The 27,643-nt window shown below is 45.3% G+C and overlaps 1 protein-coding gene across 1 annotated transcript in view; it reads left to right on the forward strand.

Annotated features, from left to right (window-relative positions):
* The window catches only part of PKMYT1 (protein kinase, membrane associated tyrosine/threonine 1), a 747,012-nt gene that overhangs the window by 498,690 nt on the left and 220,679 nt on the right, over positions 1-27,643 (forward strand). The window contains exon 6 of the mRNA XM_069651669.1: positions 11,378-11,637. Within this exon, the coding sequence (XP_069507770.1) occupies positions 11,378-11,637 (260 nt within the window). The remainder of the gene's footprint in view (positions 1-11,377; positions 11,638-27,643) is intronic.

Consider the following 27,643-nt stretch of genomic DNA (forward strand, 5'->3'; position numbering starts at 1 on the left):
GTTGTTCTGCTGGCAGCTTCAGCTCGGTATACACCGGGTGTTGAGCTTTTGGTGCGAGTATTGGGGCAGTGTCAGTCCTCATGTGCTGTTGGTTTGGTTTATGTGTTGTAGCAATGTGGTGATGTGCATGTGGATTGGAGTGCCAGATGTGGTTGTGTTAGTTTGAGTGAGATAAGTATGTAGAAAGTTTTGAGCTATTTTTTTTTTGGTTAGTGGGTTAAATGTTTTGCAGCTAATCACAGTATGGCCGAGTGCCTGGAATCCTGCCTGGTGCGAAAACGGCTAGACTTGAAAGACCCGCATAGTGGGGGAAGAGGTCTACGCCCAACTGAGCAGCTCAGTATAGTAACTTACTTCGCTGGATTTGGGAAACAATTGAATAAGTCAGTGTAGTCCTAAAACACAGCTAGAATCGAGAGTCCCACAAGGGGAGATAGGGGCCCACACCTGACAGAGATTTGGTTTTGGTGTGACGCATTCCCTGTTGTGTTCTAATGAACTATGTCTACTGTTGTATTCTAGTGAACTATGTATAGTGAGGTTGGAGTGTCTATTCTCCCTCTGGGGTGTCGGAGCAAGAGTAGGGGTCTCCTCTTAACCTATCATCTAAGTGACTATCTCTGCTTGAGCTTTCGGTGTGGGACGTGCCGTGATGCTGTGGATGAGTCGACTAAGTGGTTTTGTCTTGGTCTGACTATGTATTCGGTCGTTTGTGTCCTCTTGTGGCTATCTCTCGAGATGTCTTGTAGACTGTCGTGGGGTGCATTCTGATCGGGTTTGGTTGTGTGGTGGGGGCCGAGGTCGGTCTCTTTATTCATCGTTGATAATCGGTGTGGGTGTTCTTGTGGGTGGTCTTCTAGTTACGCAGTGAAGAGCCAGGATTTGAGCAGTTTCCTGAATGCTAGGTGGTTCTTGTGTTCCGTATAGTCTTTGGTAGGTCATTCCATGTTTTTTCAGTGCCTGGTGAGAAAACGAGGATCCTCCCTAGTTTTCTTTTGTTATAGGGTTTCGGTTCCAGGCGTATGTCGTTGCTTGATCTGAGCGGTCTTGTCGGCTGGCGTAGGCGTCATTTATCTCTCAGGAAGTCTTCGCCTTGGTTGTGTATAGCTCTGTGCGTGATGCACATGGATTTTAATGTTATTTGCTGTTTTATTGGTAGCCATTGCAGTATCTTTAGCGCAGGTGTGATGTGTTCTTGTCTGGGTAGTTTGAGAAGGAGTCTGGCCGCCGCATTTTGTATGCGTTGTAGTTTTTTTTTAGAAGTAATTCAGGCATGCCCAGGTATAGGCTGTTGGCATAATCTACTCTGGACATGACCAGAGCGATGATTTTAAGAGTTTTGTTGGCAAATGACAGGAACGGTAGGATCCTTTTTGCCGTTCGTAGGAGAAAGAAGCAGGTGAGGTTGTTGTCCATCAGGAACCCTAGTTTTTTTACAATCGACAGAGGCGCTGGGGTTGTGCCGAGTTCTTTTGGCCAGGGGATGTAGTTAATGTCTCCTCTGTTTTTTTGTGATGATCATTATCTCAGTTTTACCTGGGTTGATTTTGAGGTGGTTCAAGTTCATCCAATTGACGTTATCCCGAAGGCAAATCTCTAGTGTTGTGTTTTCTTCTTGGGTATTTTGAAGATTATTTGTGTGTCGTCGGCGTAGTTTTAGCAGGTGATGCCATGTCTTTTGATGGTTTTGATTAATAGATATAGGTAGATGTTGAATAAGAGCAGGGAGAAATATGAGGCTTGTGGTACTCCGCATGTGCAGTCTCTTGGGTTGGATTTAAAAGGATTCATCCATACGGTTTCTGTTCTGTTCTGTTTGTTTGGAAGGATTTGATCCATAGTAGGGCGGTGTCTGTTGTTCCCAATCCTTCTAATCTCGTTATGAGGATGTTGTGGTTGACGGTGTCAAATGCTGTGGATAGGTCAACAAGTATCGGGGCGGTGCTGTTGTCAGAGTCTGCGTTTGTTTTTAGATCGTCCCATATTGAGAGGAGAGCTGATTCTGTTCCTCTCATTGGTCTGAATCCAACTTGTGCCTGGTATAGTAGGCAGTGCTCTTCTATGAATTCTTGGGTTGTTTTTGTAAACGCAAGTTTCTAGCAGGCAGTTTGGCTATGTATGGGATATTGGAGATGGGTCTGTAGTTGGATAAGTCCTCTACGTTTCCTGTTGTGTCTTTGAGTAGCGGCCTCATGTATGCCGATTTAAAAACCTGTGGTACTTTACCTGTTGAGATTGAAAGGTTGAGGATGTTTCTATGGTATTCCATGGGAGTTCCTTGTTTGAGGATTGATTTGTATATGCCCAGGGGGGAGGGGGGCGGCAAGGATCTTCCGGAGAGCCTGATTTGTTGCTTCGATTTACCAGTTCGACGAAAGTCTCCACTGATATTTCGGGAAAGCTTTGTAGTTTGTGTGTGTGTTCCTTGTGAGGATACTTGGGGTCTATGGTGTGATCGCGTAGTCTGCTTTGTATGATTTGTTGGATGGTAGTGATCTTATTTTTTAAGTGTTCTCCTAGGTCATTGCATAGTTTCATTGATGGGGTTGGCGTGTTGTTGCATCATGGTGGTTTTTTAATTTCATTTATGATTTTGAAGAGTTCTTGTTGGGTGTTTGATGCTTTGAATATTCGGTTGTCGTAGTGTTTCCTCTTCGCTTTTTGTATTTCCTTTTTGTACGAGCGGATCTGTTGCAGAAATTTCACTTTGTTTGCAGTGTTGTTGTTGATCCTCCATTCTGATTCTTCTAGTTTTCATTTTTTTCTTTTCATGGCGTTGAGGAGCAGGGTGGACCATTTTGCCGTGGTTTTTTCTGTGAGGGAGTGAAAGGTTTTTCTTTGGCAGTGTCGTCTAGAGTTGTTACGATCCATGTGTGGAGTAAGGCTACTTTTTTATCCAGGTCTGCTTCTTCCATAATTGATGCTTGTGGTTTGCTAAATTCCAGGAGTTCAGGTAGGTTGGAACTTTTGCTGGTTCTACAATTTGTTTTCATGGTGGCCAGTGGTTTGTCTTGTTGCTTGATTATTGGAATGGCCATTGTGATTATGAATGGGATGATGAGGTGGTCGCTCCAGAGTATTTGAATTGGGGGTGCCGTGGTAATGAGTTTATTGTTGGCGAAGATTGCATCAAGTGTATGGCCTGCTGAGTGTGTTGCTCCTTTGACTCGTTGTTGTAGATTCATTGCTGCTAGTTGGGCGGTTAAGGATTTTTGTGTGGTTGTGGTTTCTTCATCGAACCAGATGTTGAAATCTCTGAGGATGATCAGATGATTGTGCGTGATGGCTAGGATGGTGATTGCTTCTGAGAAGATGTCTACGAAGGTTGCATCGTAGGTTGGTGGTCTGTATATCAGTATGAATTTCAGGTTTGTTTTGGGGTTTACCAATAGATGCAGTATTAAGGATTGACATTTATCGATGTTTAATGGATCTTCCAGTTTGATAGCCAGTTGTTCCTTGTGTAAGATTGCCAGTTCTCCCACCGCCGGCCCCCCTCTTTTGGTTTTCCTGTTTGCTTGGATGCATTGGAAGTTTTCAGGCAGGCAATTGTTGAGGGTGATCTTGTAGTTGTCGTCTAGCCATGTTTTGGTTACAAATAGGATGTTGATGCCTCCGTCTGATAGGAGGTTGTATATTTTGGTTGAGTGTTTGGACATTGACCTTGCATTTATTAAATCACAGTGGATTCTCTTGGTGTGATTATGTTTGGTGGTTGTTCCTTGTTCCGGTTTGTAGTTGTCCGGTCGTGGTTTTTCTGTAGTGATGTTGGTTGGATGAAGAACAGCAACGGCTGCTTCATCGAAGCGGTCCACTAGGTTAATAGCGTGACTGTTTAATCGTGGCGCTTCTCCAGTGATGGCGATTGGTTGAAGATCATCGATGTCTTCTTCATTGAATCGGTCCGTTAGGTTAATGGTAGGATTGTTGGTTACCAAGGCTTTGTCGTCTTGTCTGGTATATTGTGGGTATCGATGGTGCCCCTCTGTTCTTGTAATGTATGGGGTAAGAGGGTTGGTATCATTCCACTCTCTCTTTGGGGGGGGGTCCTGTCTTTTTTCCGGGTGTTTCGGGGCATTCTTTGTGTGCGTCAAGATTCCGGTGTTATTGGGGTATCGAGGCTCTGTAGTTGTCGAGAGGTAGGGAGTAAGATATTAGAATTTTACTCTTATATGGTTCGTTCTGGTGGTGACTGTGTTTGGCAGGTTGTTTCCTGCATTTGAGGCTGCTTCTGCTGGGTGCTGTTGGTATTGTATGTTTGTGGCCATTAATGCACAATCTTCTTTCTCAGCGTCCCTTTCTGTGTCTGGGAATTTTGGTTCACGGTGCAAAGGTAGTAGGGTAAACGGTCCTCTTTAATGTTTGTGCAAGCACAGTATTGATGTTTCTCTTTAGTCTTGGAGCGCTTGGATGCTGTCCGGCTCAGCCTGTCCTTTCTGTCAATGGGTCGAGATTGTTTCCTAAGGGTGCACTGTCGGGGTTGTTGGGTTTTACGCCTACGCCTAACAGGTCAGTTGAGTACAATACTAAACACAGATAGAATTGAAGCAGTTATGTACAATATCAATCACAGCTATACCCGGTGGTTAATAGAAGCAGTTGTGTATAATACCAAACACTGCTAGATTTGAGATTTCTGTAGAGTGGGAGAGAGGGCTATGCATACCAGGTCAATTGAGTACAATAGTAAACACAGCTGGATTTGAGATTTTTGTATAGTGGGAGAGAGGCCTACGCCTAACAGGTCAGTTGAGTACAATACTAAACACAGCTAGATTTGAGTGTCACTTGAATTGTGGCAGTTGTGTATGATAATAAAACACAGCTAGATTTAAACACAGCTAGATTTGATATTCCTGTATAGTGGGAGAGAGGCCTACGCCTAAGAGGTCAGTTGAGTACAATACTAAACACAACTAGATTTGAGATTTCTATATAGTGGGAGAGAGGCCTACGTCTCACAGGCCAGTTGAGTACAATACTAAACACAGCTAGAACCTCTATGTTGCATCTCTACAGCTCACAATTATCCCTCTTGAGATAAGTCTGGCTGCTCAGTCACTCTACCAACTTGTGTAATACAGACATATACCAATAGTTGGGTATCGTCAAGAGGACAAGGCTGGTATAGTCTCCCACAGGTTTACTACATACAATCTTGCCTAACAATGGAGGCAAGGTCTTCCCAGGAATTCTATTGAATATCCCTTGGCCACAGCTATCACCCACTGATCTGAAGTTATCCCCTCCCATGTGTGGGTGAGAAGTGTACTGGGATGCATGGGAGGGTATCTGGACTGGAACTTCATTTGCTGGAGGAGGCAGCAGAGCCTCTAAAGGCTGCAATTCTGCATCAACCTTTAACTCTTAAAACCTCTGTTGCCTGGTTGGAAAAGAGGAATGGTTTTGAATATTGTACCATGGAGATGAAGTGGCTCCAAAGCCAGACTCTGAGGCTCTTGTTTACCCCTGGCTCTGAAAATGAACGTAGAGTATTGAAGATGCCCTAATGAATTCATTGTTTATTGGACATCTGCCGTAGTGTCTTTAGGGTTTCATGTTCCTCCTTTGTGGTTTCCAACTGATCATCCACTGCCTTCCCAAAAAGGACTGAGTCTTCAATAGGCATGTTCATTAAGGTTGCCTGTGTTTTGGCTTGAAGCCTTAATTCCGAAGCCATTAATGGCGTTTGAGCAAGGTGCCTTCAGCTATGATTCTGCCAGAGGTGTCTGCTGAGGAGTATTTTAAAAAAATATTATGGGCTACCCGTTTCCCTTCATTAGAAACCTTGAGTAATTGGGATCCAAATTGGTTCAGGGATTGAATCAAGATTTTTTTTTTTTATTAGATCCTATTGCGTCTTATTATAGCTCACAAGTAAAGTGGTGTTAGCTATGCGAGTTAAACAGGCTCCCGGTGTGGTCACTCCCCTGCCTAGGGCATATAAACGTTTGCACTCCTTATCTGGTGGTGCCTCAGCATTGGACACTGGCACACCCAGTCTTTTCCTTGTCATGGTGATAAGCGAATCAGGCTTTACATGACCGTTAGGGAAGATTACTCTTTACTACACCTTTCCTTCCATCTTTATGGAACCCCCAAACTTTTTGCTTTCATTTTTTAATCTGACCTGTACTTTTTACAGTGCAGTGAAGACTTTTGCTCATATGTTATGGGGAAACTGACATTTCCTTCAGGCTGTCAGTACTGAGAAATATTGTTTCCCTTAGCTGTGTTACTACTTTTTGTTACTTTTGCATCACTTGTGGTAGCTTTTATCATTGTGCAAATCAGCTTATACTGCAGTACGATGGGGTATACTTTGTTTTGCTCTAGACCAACACTGAGGATTGTTGGTTATTCTAGGTGTGCTAAAAGGATAAGCTGGTAGCAGCAGTGACTTTTCATTTTAGCTTTACCGTGTTTGGCTACTAACTGTGGTTACTGGTGAAACATGGCCGGGCCACAAGATTTTTCGCTTGTCCTTTTGCCATCTTGTTCTTTATCCTTCCTCCTGGCCAGTGAGGACAGGAAAATCCTTATAAGGAGTTCCAGTGCCTGGGAAAGCATAAGCTTTTGGGGGGCTACTGGAGGGCTGTGTGTGTTTGTGGGCTGGGACTGTCTGGTCCCAATCCACAAACTGGTTTCAGTGTGTCTGAGTGGCATGCATGAATGTTCCCGCCAGTGGTCTTGATTGGACCACTGCTGGGGGTGGTGTGGGGGTCTAGTCCTCTGCTAGTTAGGGCAGCAGCTCTTAAATGGCTTGAGGGAGATTGGTTTGGATTATGGAACTTGTGATCGAAAGGTCTGAGTCTGGCTGAGGGAAGACCTGGGACAGATTAAGAAACTGAGTTAAAAGAAGGAAAAGTTGTTATCAGCAATTCCGAGCCCAATTGAGGGAGATTTGTGAACGTGTGATAAGTGGTCTGAACCCAGCTCAGGGAGACCCGTGGTGAACAGTGAGCAACTAGCAGGTCCGAGCCCGGCTGAGGGAGATCTGTGAAGTGGTGCAAACTTGCATTTGAAAGGTCCGAGCCAGATTGAGGGTGGTCTGTGGTGAAACTTTCATCCTGGAGAGAAGGAACGTTAGTTTGTGTTTAACCTTGTTTCGTCCACACCCATGACACCCTCTGAACAAGAGACTATGGCATGAGAAAGAGACTTGGTTGTGGAAGGCCCTGGCTTGTGTCTTGAACTGCATCCTCGTACCCCAGAAGTCAGACTGTATTATAAAGCCCGAGTGTGCCCCCTTGTCCCGTGCTGAAAACTTGGGGAAGGGAACCTGAGAACTCAGTCATTCTGACACATTACTTTTTGGACACTATTTCTTTCAAGAGACATGTTTTCCTGCACACATTTATTGTACTAGTGTAAGGGCAGGCAATAGTTTTTTGTTAGTTTAGGCCATCCTGTTTTGACGGGCACTACTAGGACTGTTTTATTTACTATTTGTTGGTTGAGCGTGCTTCCATTTTCCAACCCTGATTGTTCGAATAAACACCCTTGAAATTTGACTCACTTGTGTCTGTCGTGCTTTTGATACAAGCCTTCCTTACAAATGCCAAAAACGGGCCTGTCTCCTTCTTCTGACCTACCACACATGCCAATAGAGAATTCATTTTTATTCGGCAAAGCAGCGAGTCCGACGTAGTTTTCGTGGGCCAGGTTTTTCAAAATCACTGGGTCAGGCTCCTTATGCCTCTTGTGTAGGTTCCTCCTCTTCCTGGTTCGAGAACCAGGGGCAATCTTTGGCTGCGCAATCGACATTTACAAGGCAGTTCAGAAGGGGCAGTGATGAAGGCCAAACCTCTAGACGTTCGGCTGCCTCCCCAAAGCAATGACTGCATGTTCCAGGTGCCCTCCCATTTGACGCCAGTAGGCAGTCTGTTAACATCATTCACCCACTAATGGCGGGCGATCACCTCGGACACTTAGGTGCGATCTACAGTAAGAGACGGGTATTGCATCTCATTTGTAGAACAACCGTGCAATCGCCCACTATGCCACAGGATAATACTGGCAGAACATCTGCATATTCTTCATGAAGAAATTATTCAAAAACGACTACAAAAGGGAGCCATAGAACCCGTTCCACCAACAGATGTAAACAACTGTATTCTGTGTACTTCCTTGTGCCAAAGAAAGACCAAACAAAACACCCAGTGTTCGATCCAAGGCTAGCAAACAAACATGTAAAGCCGCAAAAGTTCAGGGTGACAACTCTAAAGGAAGTCATCCCACTTGTATCTGCTTGGATTCACATGCGCCCATCTGCCTCCCCGCGTTGGGGGTAGAGGTAGCATAGACAAAGTATATAATTCTTCGTATTCACACTTCACAATGTACTTCACGAAATCTACGGTTGGGAGAAAAAATAACAATCTGAGGACCTCGATGCGTAAGGGGTCATGGGTACAGCACACTTCACGGTAGGGATAGTATTACAGTCCCGCTCAGTCGACGTCCCTTTCCGAAATCTAAAAAGCTACCTTGTAATACTCTGCACCAAACCTCTAGATGTCGGCCTATGAACAGCATGTGAATCTAAGCGTCAGAAAGACGATTACAGGTATGTAATATTATTCATGTATATGTGCAAGTGTGTGTATATCTGTGTGTGTCTGAATCTTTGTCTCTGTGCAGGGGCCCAGGGAGAGGCACTGGAGCATGGAGCATGAACATTGTTTGACGGGGGCATGCCATTTTTTGACTGTTTTTTCGACACAGCCATCTTGAGTGTTATGTGAAAGAGTAATTAGGATGGGGGGGTGGGGGTGGGGAAGTTGGAGAGGGGTATGTGCCGGCCGCAAGGCAATGTTTACTTATGTGGGGATACTGGAATATATTGGCAGATGCATGTTTTGTTATAGAATCATTACTGGCATTATTGGCAAAGCAAAGCTGAGTATTTTCTTATGTGGGAATACTGGCATATATAGGTGCACCAGAATTGACATTTGTGGGCACAATCGCCATCCAAACATTTTTTACACTTGCAGGTTATTAGTATGTAAAGGGCAAAGGCATTATGAAAATGTGTTGGGAAATGCTCTAATGCATTCTTGGTGACTTGGAATCAAATGGACTTTTTTCATGTCTTACCATACAAAGCCGATTGCAAACTTTGTGGCTTCTTAAATGATTTAACACAGTGTACTATAATCATTTAAACCTATTAATGAAAACCTTTTCTCGGGAGGACAACACCCCTCTCCCTGAACCGCTCCTGGTTGATTGGTGCTCCTTCGGGCACTCCTGTGCATTCGGGTGGGGGCAGAACAAGGCCCTTTCGATCTGCGGGCTCCCCCCTTAGGATGAGCCCTACTACATTAGCTCCAGCCACCGCTTGTTTCACATTTCTGGCTACACCTCTGAACAGAGACTGGAGCTCTCCCAACTCCCTCACCCTGCCACTGGGGCAGAGCTGGCTTTGGCACATACACTTGTAGGCCTCCAACCTCAGGTTGAGAGTGGTCGCCATTCTCCCTTGACAAGGTCGAGTCCTTGACTGTCACACAGCATTGTCCAGTCCTTCATTCTTTCCCAAGTCAGTAAGCGCCTCTGTTCCTGAGACATGGTGGGCTTTGCAATTTCTGTCTGAGAGGACTTGCGAGCTGCAATTGTTGACTTGTGGCTCTCTTCATACTATACATTCACACTAATTTTCCTGCGTTGGCACGCTCGTAGGAGCAGGTCCCTGGCCAGAACATCCAGTCTGTTGTGGTGTCATGGACTGTGCTTCACATGATTAATATCACATTCTTTCTCTCCCTGATGTTGACTCTTATGAGTTCTGGGGACCCTTTAAATGGTAAGATGATCCCCTCCATGATCACTATAGGAGCGTCATTAATTGAGAAGCCGTTCTTCTGGGCTACTGAAACGGTGAAAGCGAGTAAGCTAGGGGTGGACTGGGGAGCCTGCGGCATCCTTGATTTGAACTTCTTCCTGGACCATTTCATGGAGCAGTTGGTCATCCCCAGCCCCCATGGTGTCCACATTCCCATCCTCCAGACTGGAGACATGAGGCTTTAGTACACCCCTTAAGTCCTCTCCTGCCTACTGAATTCACCTTTTCCTCCTGTAAATCCTCGACTCTGACTTCTAGGCTTGGCAGTGCCAGGATTATGCTCCCAGGGTTTGCTTGGCACTATAAACTGGAATGTTTGTAAATATGCACACCGTGAGCCCATCAGATAGCTGCACATCTACCTCGAGCACTACGTACTGAATGCTAAGAAACCGCAGTCACAGCATTTATTCATCGATGTATAGTGATTTTATTGCGTTGTTTTTCAACAAAATAAAAGCATTTCTTTCTCTAACTAGAAGCATTTAGGTATTGATAAAACAAAAAAGATAAACATTAAGTATCACTAATTTATAAACTAAATGGATCATTTATGATATTGCTTGGTGAATCCCTCCCTGCAAACATGAAAATAACAGATTATTTCATGATAACAAAACCTTCCGAAATGTTCAAGGGCAAGTTTCCCACAAACTATAGAATTTTAAAATAAACCAAGACGGGCTATGAAAACCAGTCGGGTGCATGGCTTATAACTTACAGGAAAGAGAAAGGATTGCGGCAACGTGAGGCCTCATGGGTATACTTAAAGCACTGGATGGGTATTTATTTACCTGCCAGTGCCATGTCCCTCCCATCCTCTGTTCACTTTACCATTACCTTTGGCCCACACCATAACCCTAACCTGAAAAAAACATTTAAAATATATATCTGCATCCGCACCAAGAGTCGGTAAGTATTCTAAGTGTATGAATTGGGATTGCAGCCGATGCTGGACAACGGTTGGTACAGATAAGTACATTTTCCTTTGGGTAAGTTGCTAAAATATCATTTCACTCCCAGTCCTATTTTCCTCTAACTGTACCTCGTCCTCCATGCACATCCTCACGTTTTCGTTCTTTTTCTTTGCTTGCTGCTTCCCATTGCAATACTGTCCCTCTTTTTCTACTGTCTGTTCATTCTTATCCCACTTTTCGTGTTGCTCTGAAAACCTTTTTCCTTAAATCATAATTATATTTTAAGGCTGACACTGTAGTTTCTCAACTGTTGTCCCTTGTATTATAATTACTCCACTATTGTACCGTAAATTGGTTTCTGTACAGCGCCTTGGCGTAAGGCGCTATATAAATGACAAATATAAATGTATTGCTGCCAAGTTCATCCACAATTCCTGTTCAGCTTCATGGTTCCCCTACCTTTCACTCGGGGAGAGTGGTGAATCTAATATTGGGAGCTGGAGAACTCTGCTAGGCAACGTAAAATAGGGCTTATGAAGTCGCATGTTCCTAAATGTTTGTTTCCGGGTTCTTATGGTCAGTAACGCCCTCTTTCCTCCTTTACTTTCAGCTCCTGTTGGCCTTTTTCTATATAGTGTGGCAGTGTATAAGGAAGCCATTACGCTGGATGCTAGGCCGTGGAAAGATACCCAGCCAGCCTTCATCCCCAGTCCCCACACCTCCAGGGGATTGCAGCATCTCTAGCGACCTGGAAGAGGACAGCTTGGTGGAAGATGTGTTTGAGTTCCCAGGAAAATCTACAAACCTCTTGCGCTACAACCTGACCTGCCCTGGAGATTTGGACTGTCACAACTTTACCAACAATAACAAGTAATTGTATTTACTACTTGTTTTGGTGTCCATCCCTGATGTCATTACTCCATCTTCTTATCTCTGACAATAGCATGTCTGATGTGCATTTTCACGCAGCCATCTTCATTCACGTTCAAACACATGGAATGTCTTTTACTTGATCAGCCGTACCAGACCACATTCAGACGCTCGTGAAATGAGGCCTGGTCGCATGTGCAGCCCAATCTATGCCCAGCCTTATCTCCCTCCCTCACGTCACATGCAGCCGGGCTTAATAAGAAAGGTCCCTTTTCCTCCATATGCATGTGTATGTCTCGTTAAGCTCTGGTTTATAAAGAAAAATGCATGTCCATTAAAGCAGAGATTTCTGCATGAGTCCCCCCCCCCCCCATGAAAAACTTGCACTGCTTACGTGCTCAATGGCAGATTTGGTTACATGTGATTTCATTGAATCCGAAATAACCAATCCAATTATAATTAATACCAAAATAACGAATTCCTTTTTCGTTGTTTATGGGGACCCCCCACCCAAGTGCCCCCTTTTTTTCCTAATACTTTCCCCCACCCCCAAAACCACTATTCCCACTCCCAACCCCTTTTTTGTTTTTTTTCCAAATTCGTTATTTTGAAATTAGTTATTTTGTGAATCGTTATAATCACTGCATACCGCAGATTTATATGTTAATGTTAAAGGACATTTGTACCGCGCACTATCACCATCAAAGTGGTCCCCTGGCGCTCTGGTGGCTCTGAAAAGGGGAGGAGAGGGGGTGGGTTAGTGGGAATAAGCAGGAACAGTGCAAGAGAGCAGTGATGTGCTGTTGGCAGCTTCAGCCCGGTGGGTCTGTTGGCTGGGCTTGGGGTGTTTTACGGTCCGTAGTCGTCGTGTGCTGTTGTGCTAGTCTGTGTGGTTTGTTTTGTTGTTGCATTGTTGTGAAGTTTGTGCGGATTGCTGCGTTTTAGGCTTGTGGTTGTGTTTGGTTAAAGTTTGAGAGGTGTATGCAGAGGGATGGAATATTTAGTTGGTTGGTTAATTGGCATTGCTGTCCTTGCAATTATGGGATTCCATCTAGGTGCAGTACATGCTGACATTCACATTTCTATCCAGATGCAACAGGAGCTAACGTTGAGAATTCTGAGTGTGGCACATGCTAACAATCACATTTCGATCTAGATGCGGTGCAAGCTGAAGTTCAGAATTCTAAGTGTGGTGCATGTTAAGAGTAACATTTCTATCTAGGTGCAACGCAAGCTAGGGTTCAGAATTCCATACGAGTGTGGCACATGCTAACTGTCACATTTCTATCTAGATGCGGTGCAAGCTACGGTTCAGAATTCTATCACTCCACATGAGGCAGAAGTGGAATGCTAGCCAGTTCTTATAACAAGAAATATCCCTTTTAATAAAGCAGATTCAGACATGTAATTTGACACAATAAATTGAAAAAAGATAATAAAGAAAAGAAATGGACAAAGGAGGATTCTGTCCTTTTTAAGGGCCAATTTACAGAGAAACCTCACCACACACTATGGTGGCAGTTTGCATAGGTTTATTTTTTCTGCTCATGTGAAAGCATTCATTAATATTTTCTTGTATAACCCTTTTTCCTAAGGCGCAATCTAAGTTTTGTTCCCAGTAGCCCTCATTCAGAGTTTTTTGCATGAAAAATAGATTCTCTATTAATTTCTCGGCTTCATTAGTGAGTCCTGTTTGACAGGCGTCCCAAATTTAACGGAAAAGTGGCAAAACCTTGATGAGCCTGTACTGCTGAGTGATCATCTCGTTGATACCTGCCTGTCAGTAAATGCCATGATTTAGACTTAGAGAATGAAGGTAGGAGGCTTCAGGTTAAAAGAGTCCTATAGCCTGCTCCTTGAGATCAGATTGCTCTAGGTCCGACCATAGGGGACAGCTGGTTAAAAGATCTTGGTTGCAGGTACACCAATAACTTGGGTCTGTATGTTAGCTCAAGTGACACCCCCAGAGTTCCTCATTTCCTCTGGAATCCATAATTTCCACTAGAAGTCCCTCACTCTTAGTGGGTGGTGAGAGGCTTGCCAGTGACCTGCTGTTTACTAGTGTGGTGGTCCACTGCATTGTCTGCTTCAATTTGGGCCAACTCAGTTTCAGTAGGTTCGATGTCTAGGCTGTCCCCATCAAGGAGCGCATATGTTTACAATAAGAACGAGGCACTACTGTGAAAGAGAGCCATGATGATGGGACCCAGGAAGGAATGGAAGCATGGAAAATTGAGTGTTTAGGCCCTTGTGGGTTTAAAGTCCCTTATCTGTGTGTTTGGAAATATTTTATTTGTTCTCCTCTCCTCCCATAGACTTTTATGGGACACCCTTTCTTTTTACTTTGTTTTGACTGCTGACCTGACTTTTTGGAGGTTAGTAAACTCTTTTGCTTTATTTCCCTTGCTTTGTGCTAATTTTTATGGAGGACATTGATCAGCACTTAAGACATCAGTACTGGAAGACTGTCTCCCACAGTGAATTTCTTGTATTTTTAAACCTGCACACATCACCTTAGTGAAGGGTAGTTAGGCTACTTGGTATCCTAGCAACTTTTTCTTTTCTACATTTGTTACAAATGCAGTGTGTCCGGAAGGGCTGGTGGCAGAGGATCTTTTTCTACTGTGTGATGAATATTTCACATGTGTACTTTTTCATTTATTACTAATGGATACTAACAGTTGTTAGCACTCTAAAATGATAGTCGACTCTCCTTTGGACATGGTTCTTTGGCCTTCTTCCTGCCCTCTCAGGTCTGGAATTGCCATGTATGCGAAGCCCTTTCCTGAGCAAAGCTGCTGATTTCCTGAGCAAAGAGGTGGCCTGTCGGATGTAGGGATGCCTGGTCCTAGTCCACATCCAACCCCTGAGTGTCTGTTGCTGAGCAGATTGTGTGGCCAATGGCTATCAGTTCAGGCAGGAGGGTACGAAGTTTTGTGTACTCTTGAGCCATATCGTTTTCCACTGTTAAAAGGTGTCTCTTTAGGCTCATCTCTTTCATTGTTTCCTCTCATTTTCCTTGTAACTTGATTTCCTAATCCATCCGTTCCAATTGAGCAGTGCACATGGGGGCCACACATACAGACCGCTGCTTTGCCCAGGAAAGCTCAGCTTTTTTTCCAGGAAAGGGCTTTCCAATTATACCAATTCTGGAGATGTGTAAGGCCAAGGTGCAAACTGGCCAAAGGACAGTCAGAAATCATCTGCCATTGTCTATCGAGTATATGACACTGTAACTGGCATTGTGTAGTAAAATGCAAAATTGCCAGAGCCAAACATATCTTCTGCCACCAGCCCATCCTGGACACATTAGACCAGATTCTCAAATCTTTTTTTGTGCAATTGAGATGCGCCAACTAGGTCATACGAAAAGGGAAGATTTTGTCTAGTCAAGCGATTTAACAGCTTTACGGGTCAAGCTAACCTATCCTCCAAGGGCTATTGCAATGGCCTTTCACTCAAGCATCATTCATGGCTAAGCTTGATGCTGTTGATGCCACATGCCCAGCAGAAGATGCAGTGCTTCACATTTACAGGATCAATTATTTATACGGCCTTAGCGGATGAGGCGCTCCAGATAATAATTCACAATAATGGCTGAAGTCTGTGCAGCTGGGTAAGAGAAGGAAGTTTCAACGGTAAACTGGGGCAAAGTCCCCTACGTAACCTTGGAGGCTGGCAGTGTGGTGTAAAAAGGGGCCTAGGGCCACCCAAACTAGTGGATGTTGAACTGGAGGTGGTATATAGGGTTCAACAGACAACACCAACAAATTTAGAGAGCCATATAAGCTCCCTAGCCACACCCAAACATCTGGCGTAGGAATGTAAGCCTCTCCCTCTAAGGGAACAACATTTCAAAGTCCCAGACAAGCGAGAAAACCCGTGTTTCCCTCCAGCGGATTACTGATTTTGAGCATTTCCTACTTTCAGAAAAAGTGGAGGCTTTCATATAGAAACACTGAAGCAAAATAAGTATCTTGAGATATCATGGAGCCATGCATCACACAGATACCACTTCAAGAGTCATTTGGTTCTGATATGCATCATTCAGCATGTGTGAGAGCTTTTCACTTTAATAAGGATGTACTGTAAAAAATACTTGTTCTACCATTTGAGGGTACTGATTTCTTCCATTCTTCAACGTATGACGAACTGCCGAAAAAAAGGCTTACATCTTAACAACAACATTTTCCTGTACTTACACAACTCTTACACTAGATTTTTTTCCTTCTTGGCAATCGCACACCTATTCAAGGACCAAAGCGTTTGGTGGATCACGCAAACTGGAAAAACAAGGATCCTGATACATCCCCTTGTGAAGAAAGGCTCCAGCAACCCAGAACCTTCATCAAGGATTTTTTCACGCCAGTTATCACTGCAGCTCCAGACCCAAAAAAAAACAATAAGGCATTTGTCCATGTCCACGACACCATGGTAGGCAGAGTTTACAACTATGTTAACGGTTGGTGTACCATTTGATGATTCCTGAAACATTTCTGTGATTTCTTCCGCCTTCCATTTGGCTATTCCTCCGTTATCCCTTCCTCCTCCCCGTTTCCTTTGGTTCATCTGAGCACCCCCTTCCAAGAAGCGAACAACCTCCTTCAGATCACAGCTGTCAAGGAGTTTCCTTCTTTGGAGAGAGGAATCATTTTTTTACTTCTATTTGCTGTGATGAAGAAAAGCCAGGCTGGCCTGAGCTCAGTATTAGACCCCTTTCCTCAACCGTTTGCTTCCACTAGAAGAGTAAGAACACCGTAATCTACAAGTAATCATACAAGGTCCCTTTCAGGGGCGGGATAGGTTCAAGACACTCCCTGAAAGGATGATCTAAACGGAACCAACTCTGAGAACCCACTGAGTGGCCCTACCACCAATCAACTAATCAGTTATCCACCTTTTTGGTGACAAATGTACAGATGCTGATGAATCAGTACTTTCCAAGTGTTAGGAAAGCTTTTCTTTCTGCCCATAGGCCTCTATGGTATACCCATTCTTTTTGCTTTTTCTTCAATCCTGACCTGACGTATTGGGGGTAATTAAAGCATATGCTTTAATTCCCTTGCTTTGTACTCATTTTTATCGGGCGACTGATCAGCCCTTAAGACAATCCGTGCTGAGAGACTGTTTCAATAGATTTCTTGTATTTTTACAACTGCACTAAAACATGAAGTGGGCTTACGATACTTTGTATCCTGTCTTTTACTTTTGGGTTATAAATAAATTGCACCCAGGATGGGCTAGTGGCAGCAGATATTTCTGATGTGTTTTGTGCTTTTTTATTATGTACTTTTGTAATTGTCACACATGGCTAGCACTCAAAGATAGCATATGTAGTGCTGTCTTGTGCTGAGACCTAAACATTAGATCATGAGCAAGTAAAATTGACAAATAATGCTTGTGTCCAATGAGTCAATTTAATTGAAACAGCCGACACATGCTTTCTATCTTCTCCTAATGGTGAATGTGTACATCTGTTTTATTGTTTTTATTTGAAAATATGAGCCTGGAGGTTTTATTTGTTTAGTGTGTATTTTAAAGGCCTAATAAATGATTGTATATTTTTGAACTTGATGGTCTAATTGGAACTATTGGTGGTGTTCTGTGTGGACTCATTGTAGTTCTAAACCCCTTTCAAACGCCCACCTAAGTCTAAGCCTTACTGCTCTGCTACCTACCTTGGTTAGGCATGACTAGACTTTAGTGTCTCCTCTGTTCACCATAGTAGGTTGGCCTCTGAAATCCATCTTGACACAAAGTAACTGACATTCTGTCCCAGCCCAGAACTAGAGAAATATTTTTGCAGGTGAATTAAAGCATACATAGACCGTCCCAGAAAACATGTTAGGTCTGACATACTCAAAAAAAATCCACAAACTATACAGGTGAATACCTCCCAAGAAAGAAAGGCAATAAGACCACTCCAGACAAACACTCCAGAGGCATACAGACAACTTCTTGACCCAAGGGTTTTACCATATTCTGAGTGATGACCCTGCCATGGAGTACAAAAAAACTCTGGGGCAAGTCATTAAGTATGTGCCAAGCAGTGTGGGGGGGGAACACTTCCAACATCTGATACCAAACAATCTGACTACTGGGAAATTTTGAATGCTCCCAATAATCTACAAACCCGAGAATCCAGACCGTCCGGTCATCTCTGAGGTCAATACATCAACCATAGCCATATCTGTATATATTAAATCCATACTAAAACATCTGCTGATGGGCACAAACATTGATGATATTTTCTTGATTATGACAGAAGGGGAAGATTCCCAGAAACAATTCTATTCTCCATAAATCGCTTCCACAACTGCATTAAGTTCATAATTGAATGCTCCAAGATGAGCATCAACATAACACCATCTCTGTTGGAAAGGTCAGTCGCCTAGAAACAGCTGTGTACAGGAAATCCACAAACAAGTACAAATCCTTTCAGAGGACAAGTTTCCATCCAAGTCACACAAAACAATCTATTAACTATAGCCAGGCCGTCCAATGCCAATGTATATTCTCTACCAGGAAACAAGAGATTATCAACTTGCCACTTTCTGTACATCCTTCTTGCAAAAGGCCAACTCAGTCAGACAAATTGACAGAGAATTTGATTGGACATTGAAAATACCTAGAAATGTAATCTTTTAATACATAGGCAGTGCAATCACAGAAAGAACACCCTAGGTTTTCACGCATCATCCAGCACTAACACGACTGAATAGAATTGTCAATGACCTACAATCAAGCTGGAGATAAGGGACATTTAAAGTAAACCTCTCCAATTGCATACAAGCAACTGAATAATCTAGCACAGTCCCTCGCCGGAAGGACATTTCTCCCATCTTAAGAACAAAAAACACAGGGTTCATCCCCTTGCAATGTTTGGGGATGCAAAACCTGCTGACACATCTGCACTAAATAAGCTGTAACAACCCCACAGACCCAAACATTACAGATACAAGAGAGGGAGACTTGCAAATCCTCCAATGTGGTATACCTCATCCACTGTCAGAAATGCCAACAAGGAAAGTATGTTGGTGAGATGGCTAAAGGAGATATGTCATCGAATGAACCTGCATAGAAGCACTATATTGAACCACAAAAAAGAAACACGAGTTTGTCAACGCTTCACACAGCATGGCCATTCACTGCAGGGCCTGTCCGTGATGGGTACCGAAAGGTGGTCTCTTGAATACCACAAAAAGAAGAGCATGTGAGATCAAATAATTGATGAATTTCAATCCGAACAATGCTGGTCTGGACATAGATACAGAAATTATAACGCTCTATGGCCTACTTTGAACCTGGATCTTCAAGCAGCCACATTGACAGTTCCAGAAGAGGATCTGCCATTACTACCTCTCACATACAACTATTGAGCACAATGTTCAGAACCCTGAATGCGCAAGGACACAGGCAGCATGTATAGTGACTTTGGATGTTTTGAACATAAATGAAATTCCTAAGATTCTCTCTAGCAGGATATTATTTTAAACATCATATGCTACCCTTCGGGCCACTATGCATCCCCAAGAGGCTTCACAAAGCTGATGAGTCCAGTCGCCGGTCACTTATACCTGTTGGCAGTACGCTTATATCCATATCTAGACAATTGGCTTATCCAAGTCGGTCACGTGTTGCGGAGATTCCTGGCTATACGCCTTTATTAGTACAAACTTTAATTTTATATATGTCGGTCCATCGCCTTCTTCTTTTAAGTAATCTTTGGTGATGCTCGACGGACGGCTCCAGTTACCTGCGTCAAAGAGAAATCCTGTATCGATGGACTGTGGCCTACACAGACCCTCCCCGGGCTTCAGCCCTTAACAGTAGAGAGAGTGGGGGGTGGACATATACTCTTTATCTTTAGTGAATGCCTATTTCCCTCACATCACTTCCCGTTTATCGTTGTGCTGACTTTCCCTTGCACTATGGAAAACACTCCTTTTAAATGTTGCCCTGCTTGTGGTCGAAAGTATCCCTGGAAGGACACCCACCGGGTGTGCAACCATTGTCTTCCATGGGATCATGCCGAAAGGCATTGTAAATCTTACAAGCTTTTCAAACACAAGACCCTAAAAGATGGACGCACAAAACATTGGCCTATGCCTCCATTGACATGGCGGGGGAATCCGACGAAGGCAGCTACGGCTTTCACTGTGATACCGAGGACGATCGGGGTTCTATAGAACCCCAAGTGCTAGCCCCCGATTCCGATAAACAGGCCGGCGGTCCTGTCATGGAGAAGACGCCCAGTGGCAAAAGCACACAGTCACAAAAATCCATAACCCAATTCTCCCATCGGTGCAGAGGTGCATTCAACCATCTCTACTTGCACCCACCCGACAAGAGCGGTAAACCCCTGCATCGAAAAATATTTATGCTGGCTCCACCTGACACTCTTTATATTAGAGTTCAGCTAAAAGCTGACTCCTTGGTATCAACTACAGCCAGAAAGGGGGCAGGCACACCATTGGCTTCCACCCTTGTGCCTCCAGACAAGGAGAGTAAAAATATCTATACACTCTAGGCAGCAAGGAAGCATCCTCTGCTGCATACCAAACCCAGATTTCACATAACACCACCGTACTTGCCAGTTATAGCCGTCACGTCTGGGATACAATCGAACAACAAATTGATACTGTCCCTGAGTCCTTAAAATCTCTGCTCATTAAGACCATTAGGGGAAACAGGTTGCCAGCTGCATCCTAACAAAAGAACTTGGATGCAGCAGATAATGTTGGACGCACCCTAGAACCATCCTCCAAAACATCGGAAGATGTTGCCACAAGAGAAGCTGATTCTTCTAGAGAAAATAAAGTCCCTGCTGCAGAAAGGCGCAATCAAACTAGTCCCAGCAGACCAGTTAAACAAGGGTATTTATTCAACAAACATCCTTGTGCCAAAGAAAGACTTAACTATGCGCCCTGTACTAGACTTGAGTCCAGCAAACACATATGCCACACCTCAAAAGTTTTGCATGACAACACTGCATGAGGTAATCCATTTGTTAAAATGGGGCTTTCATGGCAATATAGGCTAAGAAAGATGCATACTTTCATATTTCAATGTTGCCAACGCATAGAAAATACCTACTTACCAACGCTTCAAAAACGCAAGCGATCATTACCAATTCAAAGCCCTCCCCTTTGGCATTTAATCAGCGCCAAGGGTGTTCACGAATGTATTAGCAGTAGTAGCAGCGCACCTACGCAGAGAATCAATCCCAGTGTACCCTTACCTGGACGACAGGCTCATAACAGGGGCGATGCCACAAAGTTGCAAGCGCAACACCCAACGAACACTCAGTCTGTTGTTCGAATTGGGGTTCTCCATCAATGAGAAAAAATCAAGTTTAGTTCCCAGTCAAGTCAAACAATTCCTGGGAGCCATTATATAGACTCTAGAGGAATTAGTCTCTCTCAAACGAGAGAGTACAAAACATGCTATTTCAAGTACCTCACTACATAGCCGGTCGTCAGGTAACCCGTCAATGTGTCTACTTGGGATGATGGCTTCATGCATTTATCTTGTTCTGCACGTGTGGCTGCAAATGTGCCCTCATGCAAGAGTGGCTAGCGAAACAATGGTATTAGACAAGTGAAGAGTGGGATGATCTATTGGTGGTTTTGCTAACCTTAGTACAGTCTCTACGCTGGTGGACAAAAGACAACATGTTAAAAGGGAAACCTTTTTGCAACCTACCAGTACAAAACGCTCTCACAACAGACGCCTCACTCTCGGGATGGGGAGCTCATTACCTTCATACTGTGAAAGGCAGCCCAAATTGCAGGGGTACCCCTAAAATACATGTACCCCTTATCATGCTCACACCAGAGTAATTGCACCCCTCTAGGGAATTAAGGCCACAAGTCTTCATCTTGCAAGGATAACAAACTTTAATCTGTAAAAAGATGGGGGTTGGGGGGTGGGGGGCAGAGGACTCTGGCCCCCGACCAGCATTCTGTCTTCCATGGCTGGCTCCTGCAGACTGATGCCACGCAGGGGCCTTATATACTGTTTGACTTGGTCACTGGATACCCGCACAGCTCATCCAAAACTGTCCTCCCTGCCTTTTCAAGGGATTCTGCAGTCTTCCTTCTTGCCTGGCTGGGTTCTGTTAACATAATGCTAGCCTATGCAAAAATACATTGTCGCTTCATTTTTCATCATTTTGCTATATTATAAACATGTATATATAAACACACCTTCCTGCCATATTCTCAACACTTCACTCAATATTCTTATATTTTATCTGGTCCAGTAATTCTCCTAAAAAAACCTTTGTTTCCCTAGTACTCTATATGTTGTGCATTGAATCTTTTAGTCTCCATTGGCTTTTGATGGACAGGGAACTGCTGCTGAGTTACCTCGTGCTCTCTGCCAGAGCTAGCCAACACAAGCCAGTGCCTGTAGTCTATTTTTAGCACAGGCTGCATTCACTGTGCTTTGAGATGTTAAAACTACATACAATAACATTCATAAGTGTATCCAGCTAATTGTTATTTGCACCTTATATTTAAAGACTAACTATCTTCATTTAGTGACCCTCCTCCCCCTGGACTCTTGAAGTGCTTAGAAAACAGTTAACAGAAGTCTTGCCTAATTGTAAAGCGCTTGGGAATGAAGAAAGACAGCTAGCTCCTTCCCAACAACTGCGCACAGCGTGTGGACACAAACAGCAAAGAACCACATAAACGCGGGAATCGCTAGCAGTCCTTAAAGCCCTGCTAGCCTTTCAACAACACCTAGTGGGGAAAACAGCTATAGTCCTCACAGACAGTACCACTGCCATGTTTCACCCAAACATAAAGGGCAGGACACACTCTCTAAGTCTATCCAAGTTGTCCCAAAAGATTTGGAAGTGGTCACTAAAACAAAATATGTTCCAAGTGTCACAACACGTTCCAAGGGAACACAGTTCACTAGCAGACACTCTGAGCAGAAGTCTACAGCTACCCGTATAACACGAGTGGCAAATACACAAAGATATTTTAAGCAAGATCTTCACCCAAATCTTCACCCAATGGGGGCATCCACCTCTAGACTTGTTCACAACAAAACTAAACGCACAATGCCCAGACTTTGCATCCAAGTTTCTCCAACCAGGATCTCAGGGGAACGCCCTGTGGATGAATTTATCAGAGAAATGTGATTACGCTTTTCCACCAACACCACTCCTGAAAGTGCACAAGATGCACCATGAACAAGTCACACTAATCCCAATAGCTCTACTGAGGGTGTGACAACCATGATTTCCACACCTACTCAAACTAGCTATGTGCAAACCAATCAACCTTCCATGCCCTTTCAACATGCTGTGCCAACACAAGGGGATGACATTCCATCCATACCCTCAGACTCTGAGCTTGGCAGCTTGGCTCCTGAGGTCATAGAATTTGAGTATTTAAATCTTCCAGAAAGGTGTATGGATATCCTTAACCCCATAACTGCGGAGGACAAGATATCTCATCATCCGCAGTACATTCCTAGTGCGGAGGACAAGATAGCTCGCCCTCTGCACTACTTAACACTGATTGCCGCCTCCGGGAGCAGCAGCGATGATCTCGACCCCAGGCATCAGGAAATGATAATTACATTTTGAAGATGAAAGGCAAACTTTTGCGTGATGCTCAGGCATTCTTAGCCTGATTTCCTTGAGTGAGGGCTCGTTGAAAAGGGGAGCCCTTACTCAAGGAGATTTCTAGTTGAGGATCGTTTAATCCTCGACCAGTAATCACCACTGGACCACCAGGGAATTCATCCCCCAGCCAAACAGCCCCCACCCAAAATAAATGGTGCCCAATGTTTTGCCTTCTTTGGGGGCAGATGGGTGCTGTTTTGCACCCATTTGCCCACACGGAAGGTAAAAAAAATTCTTCAAAAAAGGCACACTTGTGGGCATTATGGGGCTGTCCCTGTGGGCCAGCCCTCCCCAGAAAAAGAACCCATGGAGGGGCACATTCTTGCTGCATCCCGGGGTGGGGGTAAAATTGAGGGTCTGACCCCATTTTGACACCCCAGGGAAGGAAGCAGCTAGAACCATTAGGCCACCAGGGATATGATCTTGGGGGAGGGGGGGGGGTGCCAGGTCAATCAGCTCCCACCCCATAAAATGCCAACCAGATTTCATAATGTTGTTTTGCCTTTTTTTGGGGCTAAATTGGTGCTGTTTTGCACCAATTTGGCCCCAATGAAGGTAAATAAATATGACGCAACATATAGTGGGGCGCTTGCAGGGTTATCGGGGGGCTGACCTCGCGCTTGTGGGCGAGCCCCATTAGTATTCCCCTCCAAGGACAGACAGACCCTTGCTGCTTCCCAGGTGGGGCAAAATCGGGGCTCTGGCCCCATTTAGCCACCCCTGGGAAGCAACAAAGACCACTGGGCCACCAGAGATATGCTTCTAGGGGTGGCTGTCCCTGGGTGGGCCCCTCCAGGCTATCCCGCCACCACCTTCACCCCCCCCCCCAAATAGCAACAAGATGGTATAATGTAATTTTGCCTTCTTGGGGGCAAATTAGTGCTGTTTTGCACCCATTTGCTCCGAAAGAATGCAAAATAACAAAGGGCAATTTTGCCAGATGCCCACTTGAGGGCATCAGGGGGCTGACCGTATGCCTATAGGGACAGCACCCTCAGGAATCCCCCCCCCATGGAGGGGCAGATCCTTTCTGCTTCTGTGTGGGGCAAACTTGAGAGTCTGGTCCCATTTTGCCAACCCTGGGAAGCAGTAATAAGCACAAAGGCACCAGGGAAAAGATTTTGGGTCTGCGGGCTGTTTCGCCTGTTGCCAGTCCCAGAACTCCTGGACGTCCTGGATATCTGGTTGAGCCAAGTTTCAGTTGTTCCCTTCGGGGAGTGATGGGGACCCTGCCAGGGCTCCTTGGGTCCTATGCTGGGATTGGGGACAGTCAACCCACATGAGAGACGGGCGCCCAAGTCCAGGGGCAGCACCCCTGGCCTTTATGGAGCTCTGGCTGGGCTGCGTTACAGCTTTTCCCTGCGGGGAGGGATGGGTACCCTTCTGGGCATACCTGGGTCCGCTGCTTGACTTGGGGATGATCGACCCACATGCGAGACAGGCGCTCATGGCCGGGAACATCCCCCCCCGACCATCCTCAATCTGTGGCCGTGCTGTGATGCATCTTTTCCCTCCGGGAGGGATGGTGACGCTGCAGGGGGTGCTCCCTCAGACTGCTGCTGTACTTGTGGACGGTGGACCCACATTGGAGACAGGCATCCAGGCCGGGGGCAGCTCCCACGGCCGTCCTGGAACTCTGCCCATGCCGCGTTACAGCTTTTCCCTCCGGGGGATGGGTGGAGGTTCGCCTGCCAGGGCTCCCTGGTACTGCCGCTGGACTTTGGAACAGTCGATCCTTATCCTTTTCCGCCCAAGTAAACGCACCCAAGCATGTGAGCTACCATTTTCGTCGGGACACCTGTGGGATTGTGTGAAGATAGGACATGTGTTGCCCACGTGTTTCGGTGGTTTTCTGGTGGCAAATGTCTCAAAATTTAGTTTTTTCCCCTACATTTTGGACTTTGCCGGACTTTGTGGGTAATAAATTGTCACGCGATTCACACAAGTGAGACCTCGTTGGATTCCCACGGGGGGGGAGGGGTCTTCTTTTCAGAAATGCATGGCATTACCTGTTTCCTTGGTGTCTGCAATACCCCATGCCAAATGCAGTACAAATTTGGTCTTCCCATAGCGTTTGGTGTACCAGTAGTTTACTCTTTTCCCTTTCCTCCCATGTAAATGCACCCACACATGTGAGGTATCATTTTTATCGGGACACTTGTGGGAATGTGGGAAGGTAGGACATTTGTTTTCTCTTGGTTTTGATAACGTTTTCATCCATTTCCTACTGCACTTTGTCACACAACCCTTTAATTTTCCAAATGCGACCTACATTTAGTGGCTGCTTTATGTACTGTTCGCTTTTGTCACCTATCCTTCAAAAGGTCTGCCTGTGCTCTTTCAAAAAAGTGCATGCTTGCCATTGTTCACATTCATTTTCTTTATTTTGCTAAGTACGTCTGTTTAGGCCGTCAGCATAAAAATCCTGTGTACCGTATCTCAGTTTTTGGCTTGTGGTTTTGCTTATTTTGTGACAAATTATGAAAATGTGTGATTTCCTGACTAGAAGAGTCGGGGAGGGGATCGGGGGGGGATGTAGTGGTGCATTGCTTTTCTCGATATTCACAGAAGCCATTACCGTTCAAGTGCAAACATGTCCATTGGATCTTTTATGGATTCACATGCTGTGAATATTTCCCCGTCGTCAGGCTGGGAAACCTCTGTAACTTTAACTTGGCATTTTCCTATGGAAAACTTTGACACTTTAGTGTCCTATCAACGTCCTTTTTGGGTGATTTAGGCCCCACCAATAGGATGTCTGGTAGAAATAGCCCTGCCCCTGCGTCTTCCCTTCAGATTTCAACCGTCTCCAAATGGTTGGCATCACCTCGTGTTCCTTCGTGTTTTTGCACATGCGTTTGGTTCGTGGGCTAGGATGTCGTCTGTAGCCCAGAAGAAGTCTCTTTTTTTGGCCTTGTGCTACCTGCGGCTTGAAGGTGGTGTACGAAGGGGATGGTCATATGGACTGTCTTTACTGTCTCTACCCTGATCACTCGGCGGATACCTGCGAGATGTGTCAGGGGTTTTCGCAGAAAACCTTGAAAGACCGTAATCGCCGGCTCATATGTTGGCTTAATGAGGGCACGTACCCAGCTTCTGAGGTGGGTTCGGCCCAGGGGAGCCTGTCTTCAGGAAGAGCGGAGAAGTCTGCGGAACATCGCCGAGCTGCATTGGCAGAACCCCCTGCAAAGAAGCATCAGGCCGTATTGCCTGCGTCGGAGGTGGGGAAAGGAAGCACGTCTTGGTTGAGGCTGCATCAGTCGAAGAGGATGAGTAGCTCTTCGTTGTCCAAGCATGGCCGGTCGGACAAATCCAAGGGGTCAGGTGATAGGCCCAAGAAGTCTACTGTGTCGGAGAAAGTCCTGGCAAAGCCGAAGGAGTCTTCGTCGCAGCACTTGTCCTCCAGGGATCATCACACGTCATCGTCCAGCCAGGAGTCTTCGAAGCACCGGTCGGGTTCTTCCTAAGAAATCAAAGCCAGGGATCGTGGTTCTGACAATGAGCTCATCGACGGTTGTTCCGTCGTCCACGGTAGTGCTGCAATCAACGGTCCTGTCGTCCACGGTGGTTTCATTGGCGCCGTCCACGGTGCTGACGGATAGTGGTCCGCTGCTGTTGTCGTCGCAGATGGAATCGGAAGGGATGGTGACGACTGGTGGGGCGTGGCAGTCCACCGCCTTTGAGTCTATCCTTCCTGAGAACATTTTGCAGCAAGTTCCAGCTACGTTTTCCGTTTCTTCGGAAATGGAGGAGGAACAGGAGCCAGAGTTTGACCCGTCGGCTCTGGGTCTGCAGAGTGTGAGGTCTTCGACGTAGAGTGGAATGGGGCTGGGCCGACCCCTTTATCTGTTGGTTAACCCGCAATCTCTGCTGTCGTTGCAAGTGCTGTCTATGCTTCAATCTTTGTTGGGGCAACTGGATGCGAGGTTGCCTTCTCCTCTGAGTCCGGCGGTGCCGGTGGTTGAGGTGTTGCCTGGTGAGGCGCCTATGAATTCTCCTCTGGCATGGTTGCCATTGCCGTTGCCGTTGGGGTTGGGCCATCCGCGGTCTCATCCTGAAGAAGGCGAGCCACCCGATTCAGACCCTGAGTGTGTTCTGCGGGACACCCTGTCTACAGTATCGTCGCCGACGAGAGATGATGCGTGGGATGCGGAAGTGGAGCAGCCCTGTAGTCCAGCTCATCCATCGCCTCCGGATGATAGTGGGGCGTTCCACGCCATGATGTCGAAAGCATGTCTGGAGTTTGGACTGGCACCTGAAGAGGAATGTAAGGACTGCTTCCTCTTCGACCATATGGGCAACGGAGGAAGGCGGTATTCTCTGTGCCGATTCTCGACCACGTGTGGCAGGGGGGCCTGCGCA

This window comes from Ambystoma mexicanum, chromosome 3p (genome assembly GCF_040938575.1).
Source record: "Ambystoma mexicanum isolate Mex_15411 chromosome 3p, UKY_AmexF1_1, whole genome shotgun sequence".
Lineage (NCBI taxonomy): Eukaryota > Metazoa > Chordata > Amphibia > Caudata > Ambystomatidae > Ambystoma > Ambystoma mexicanum.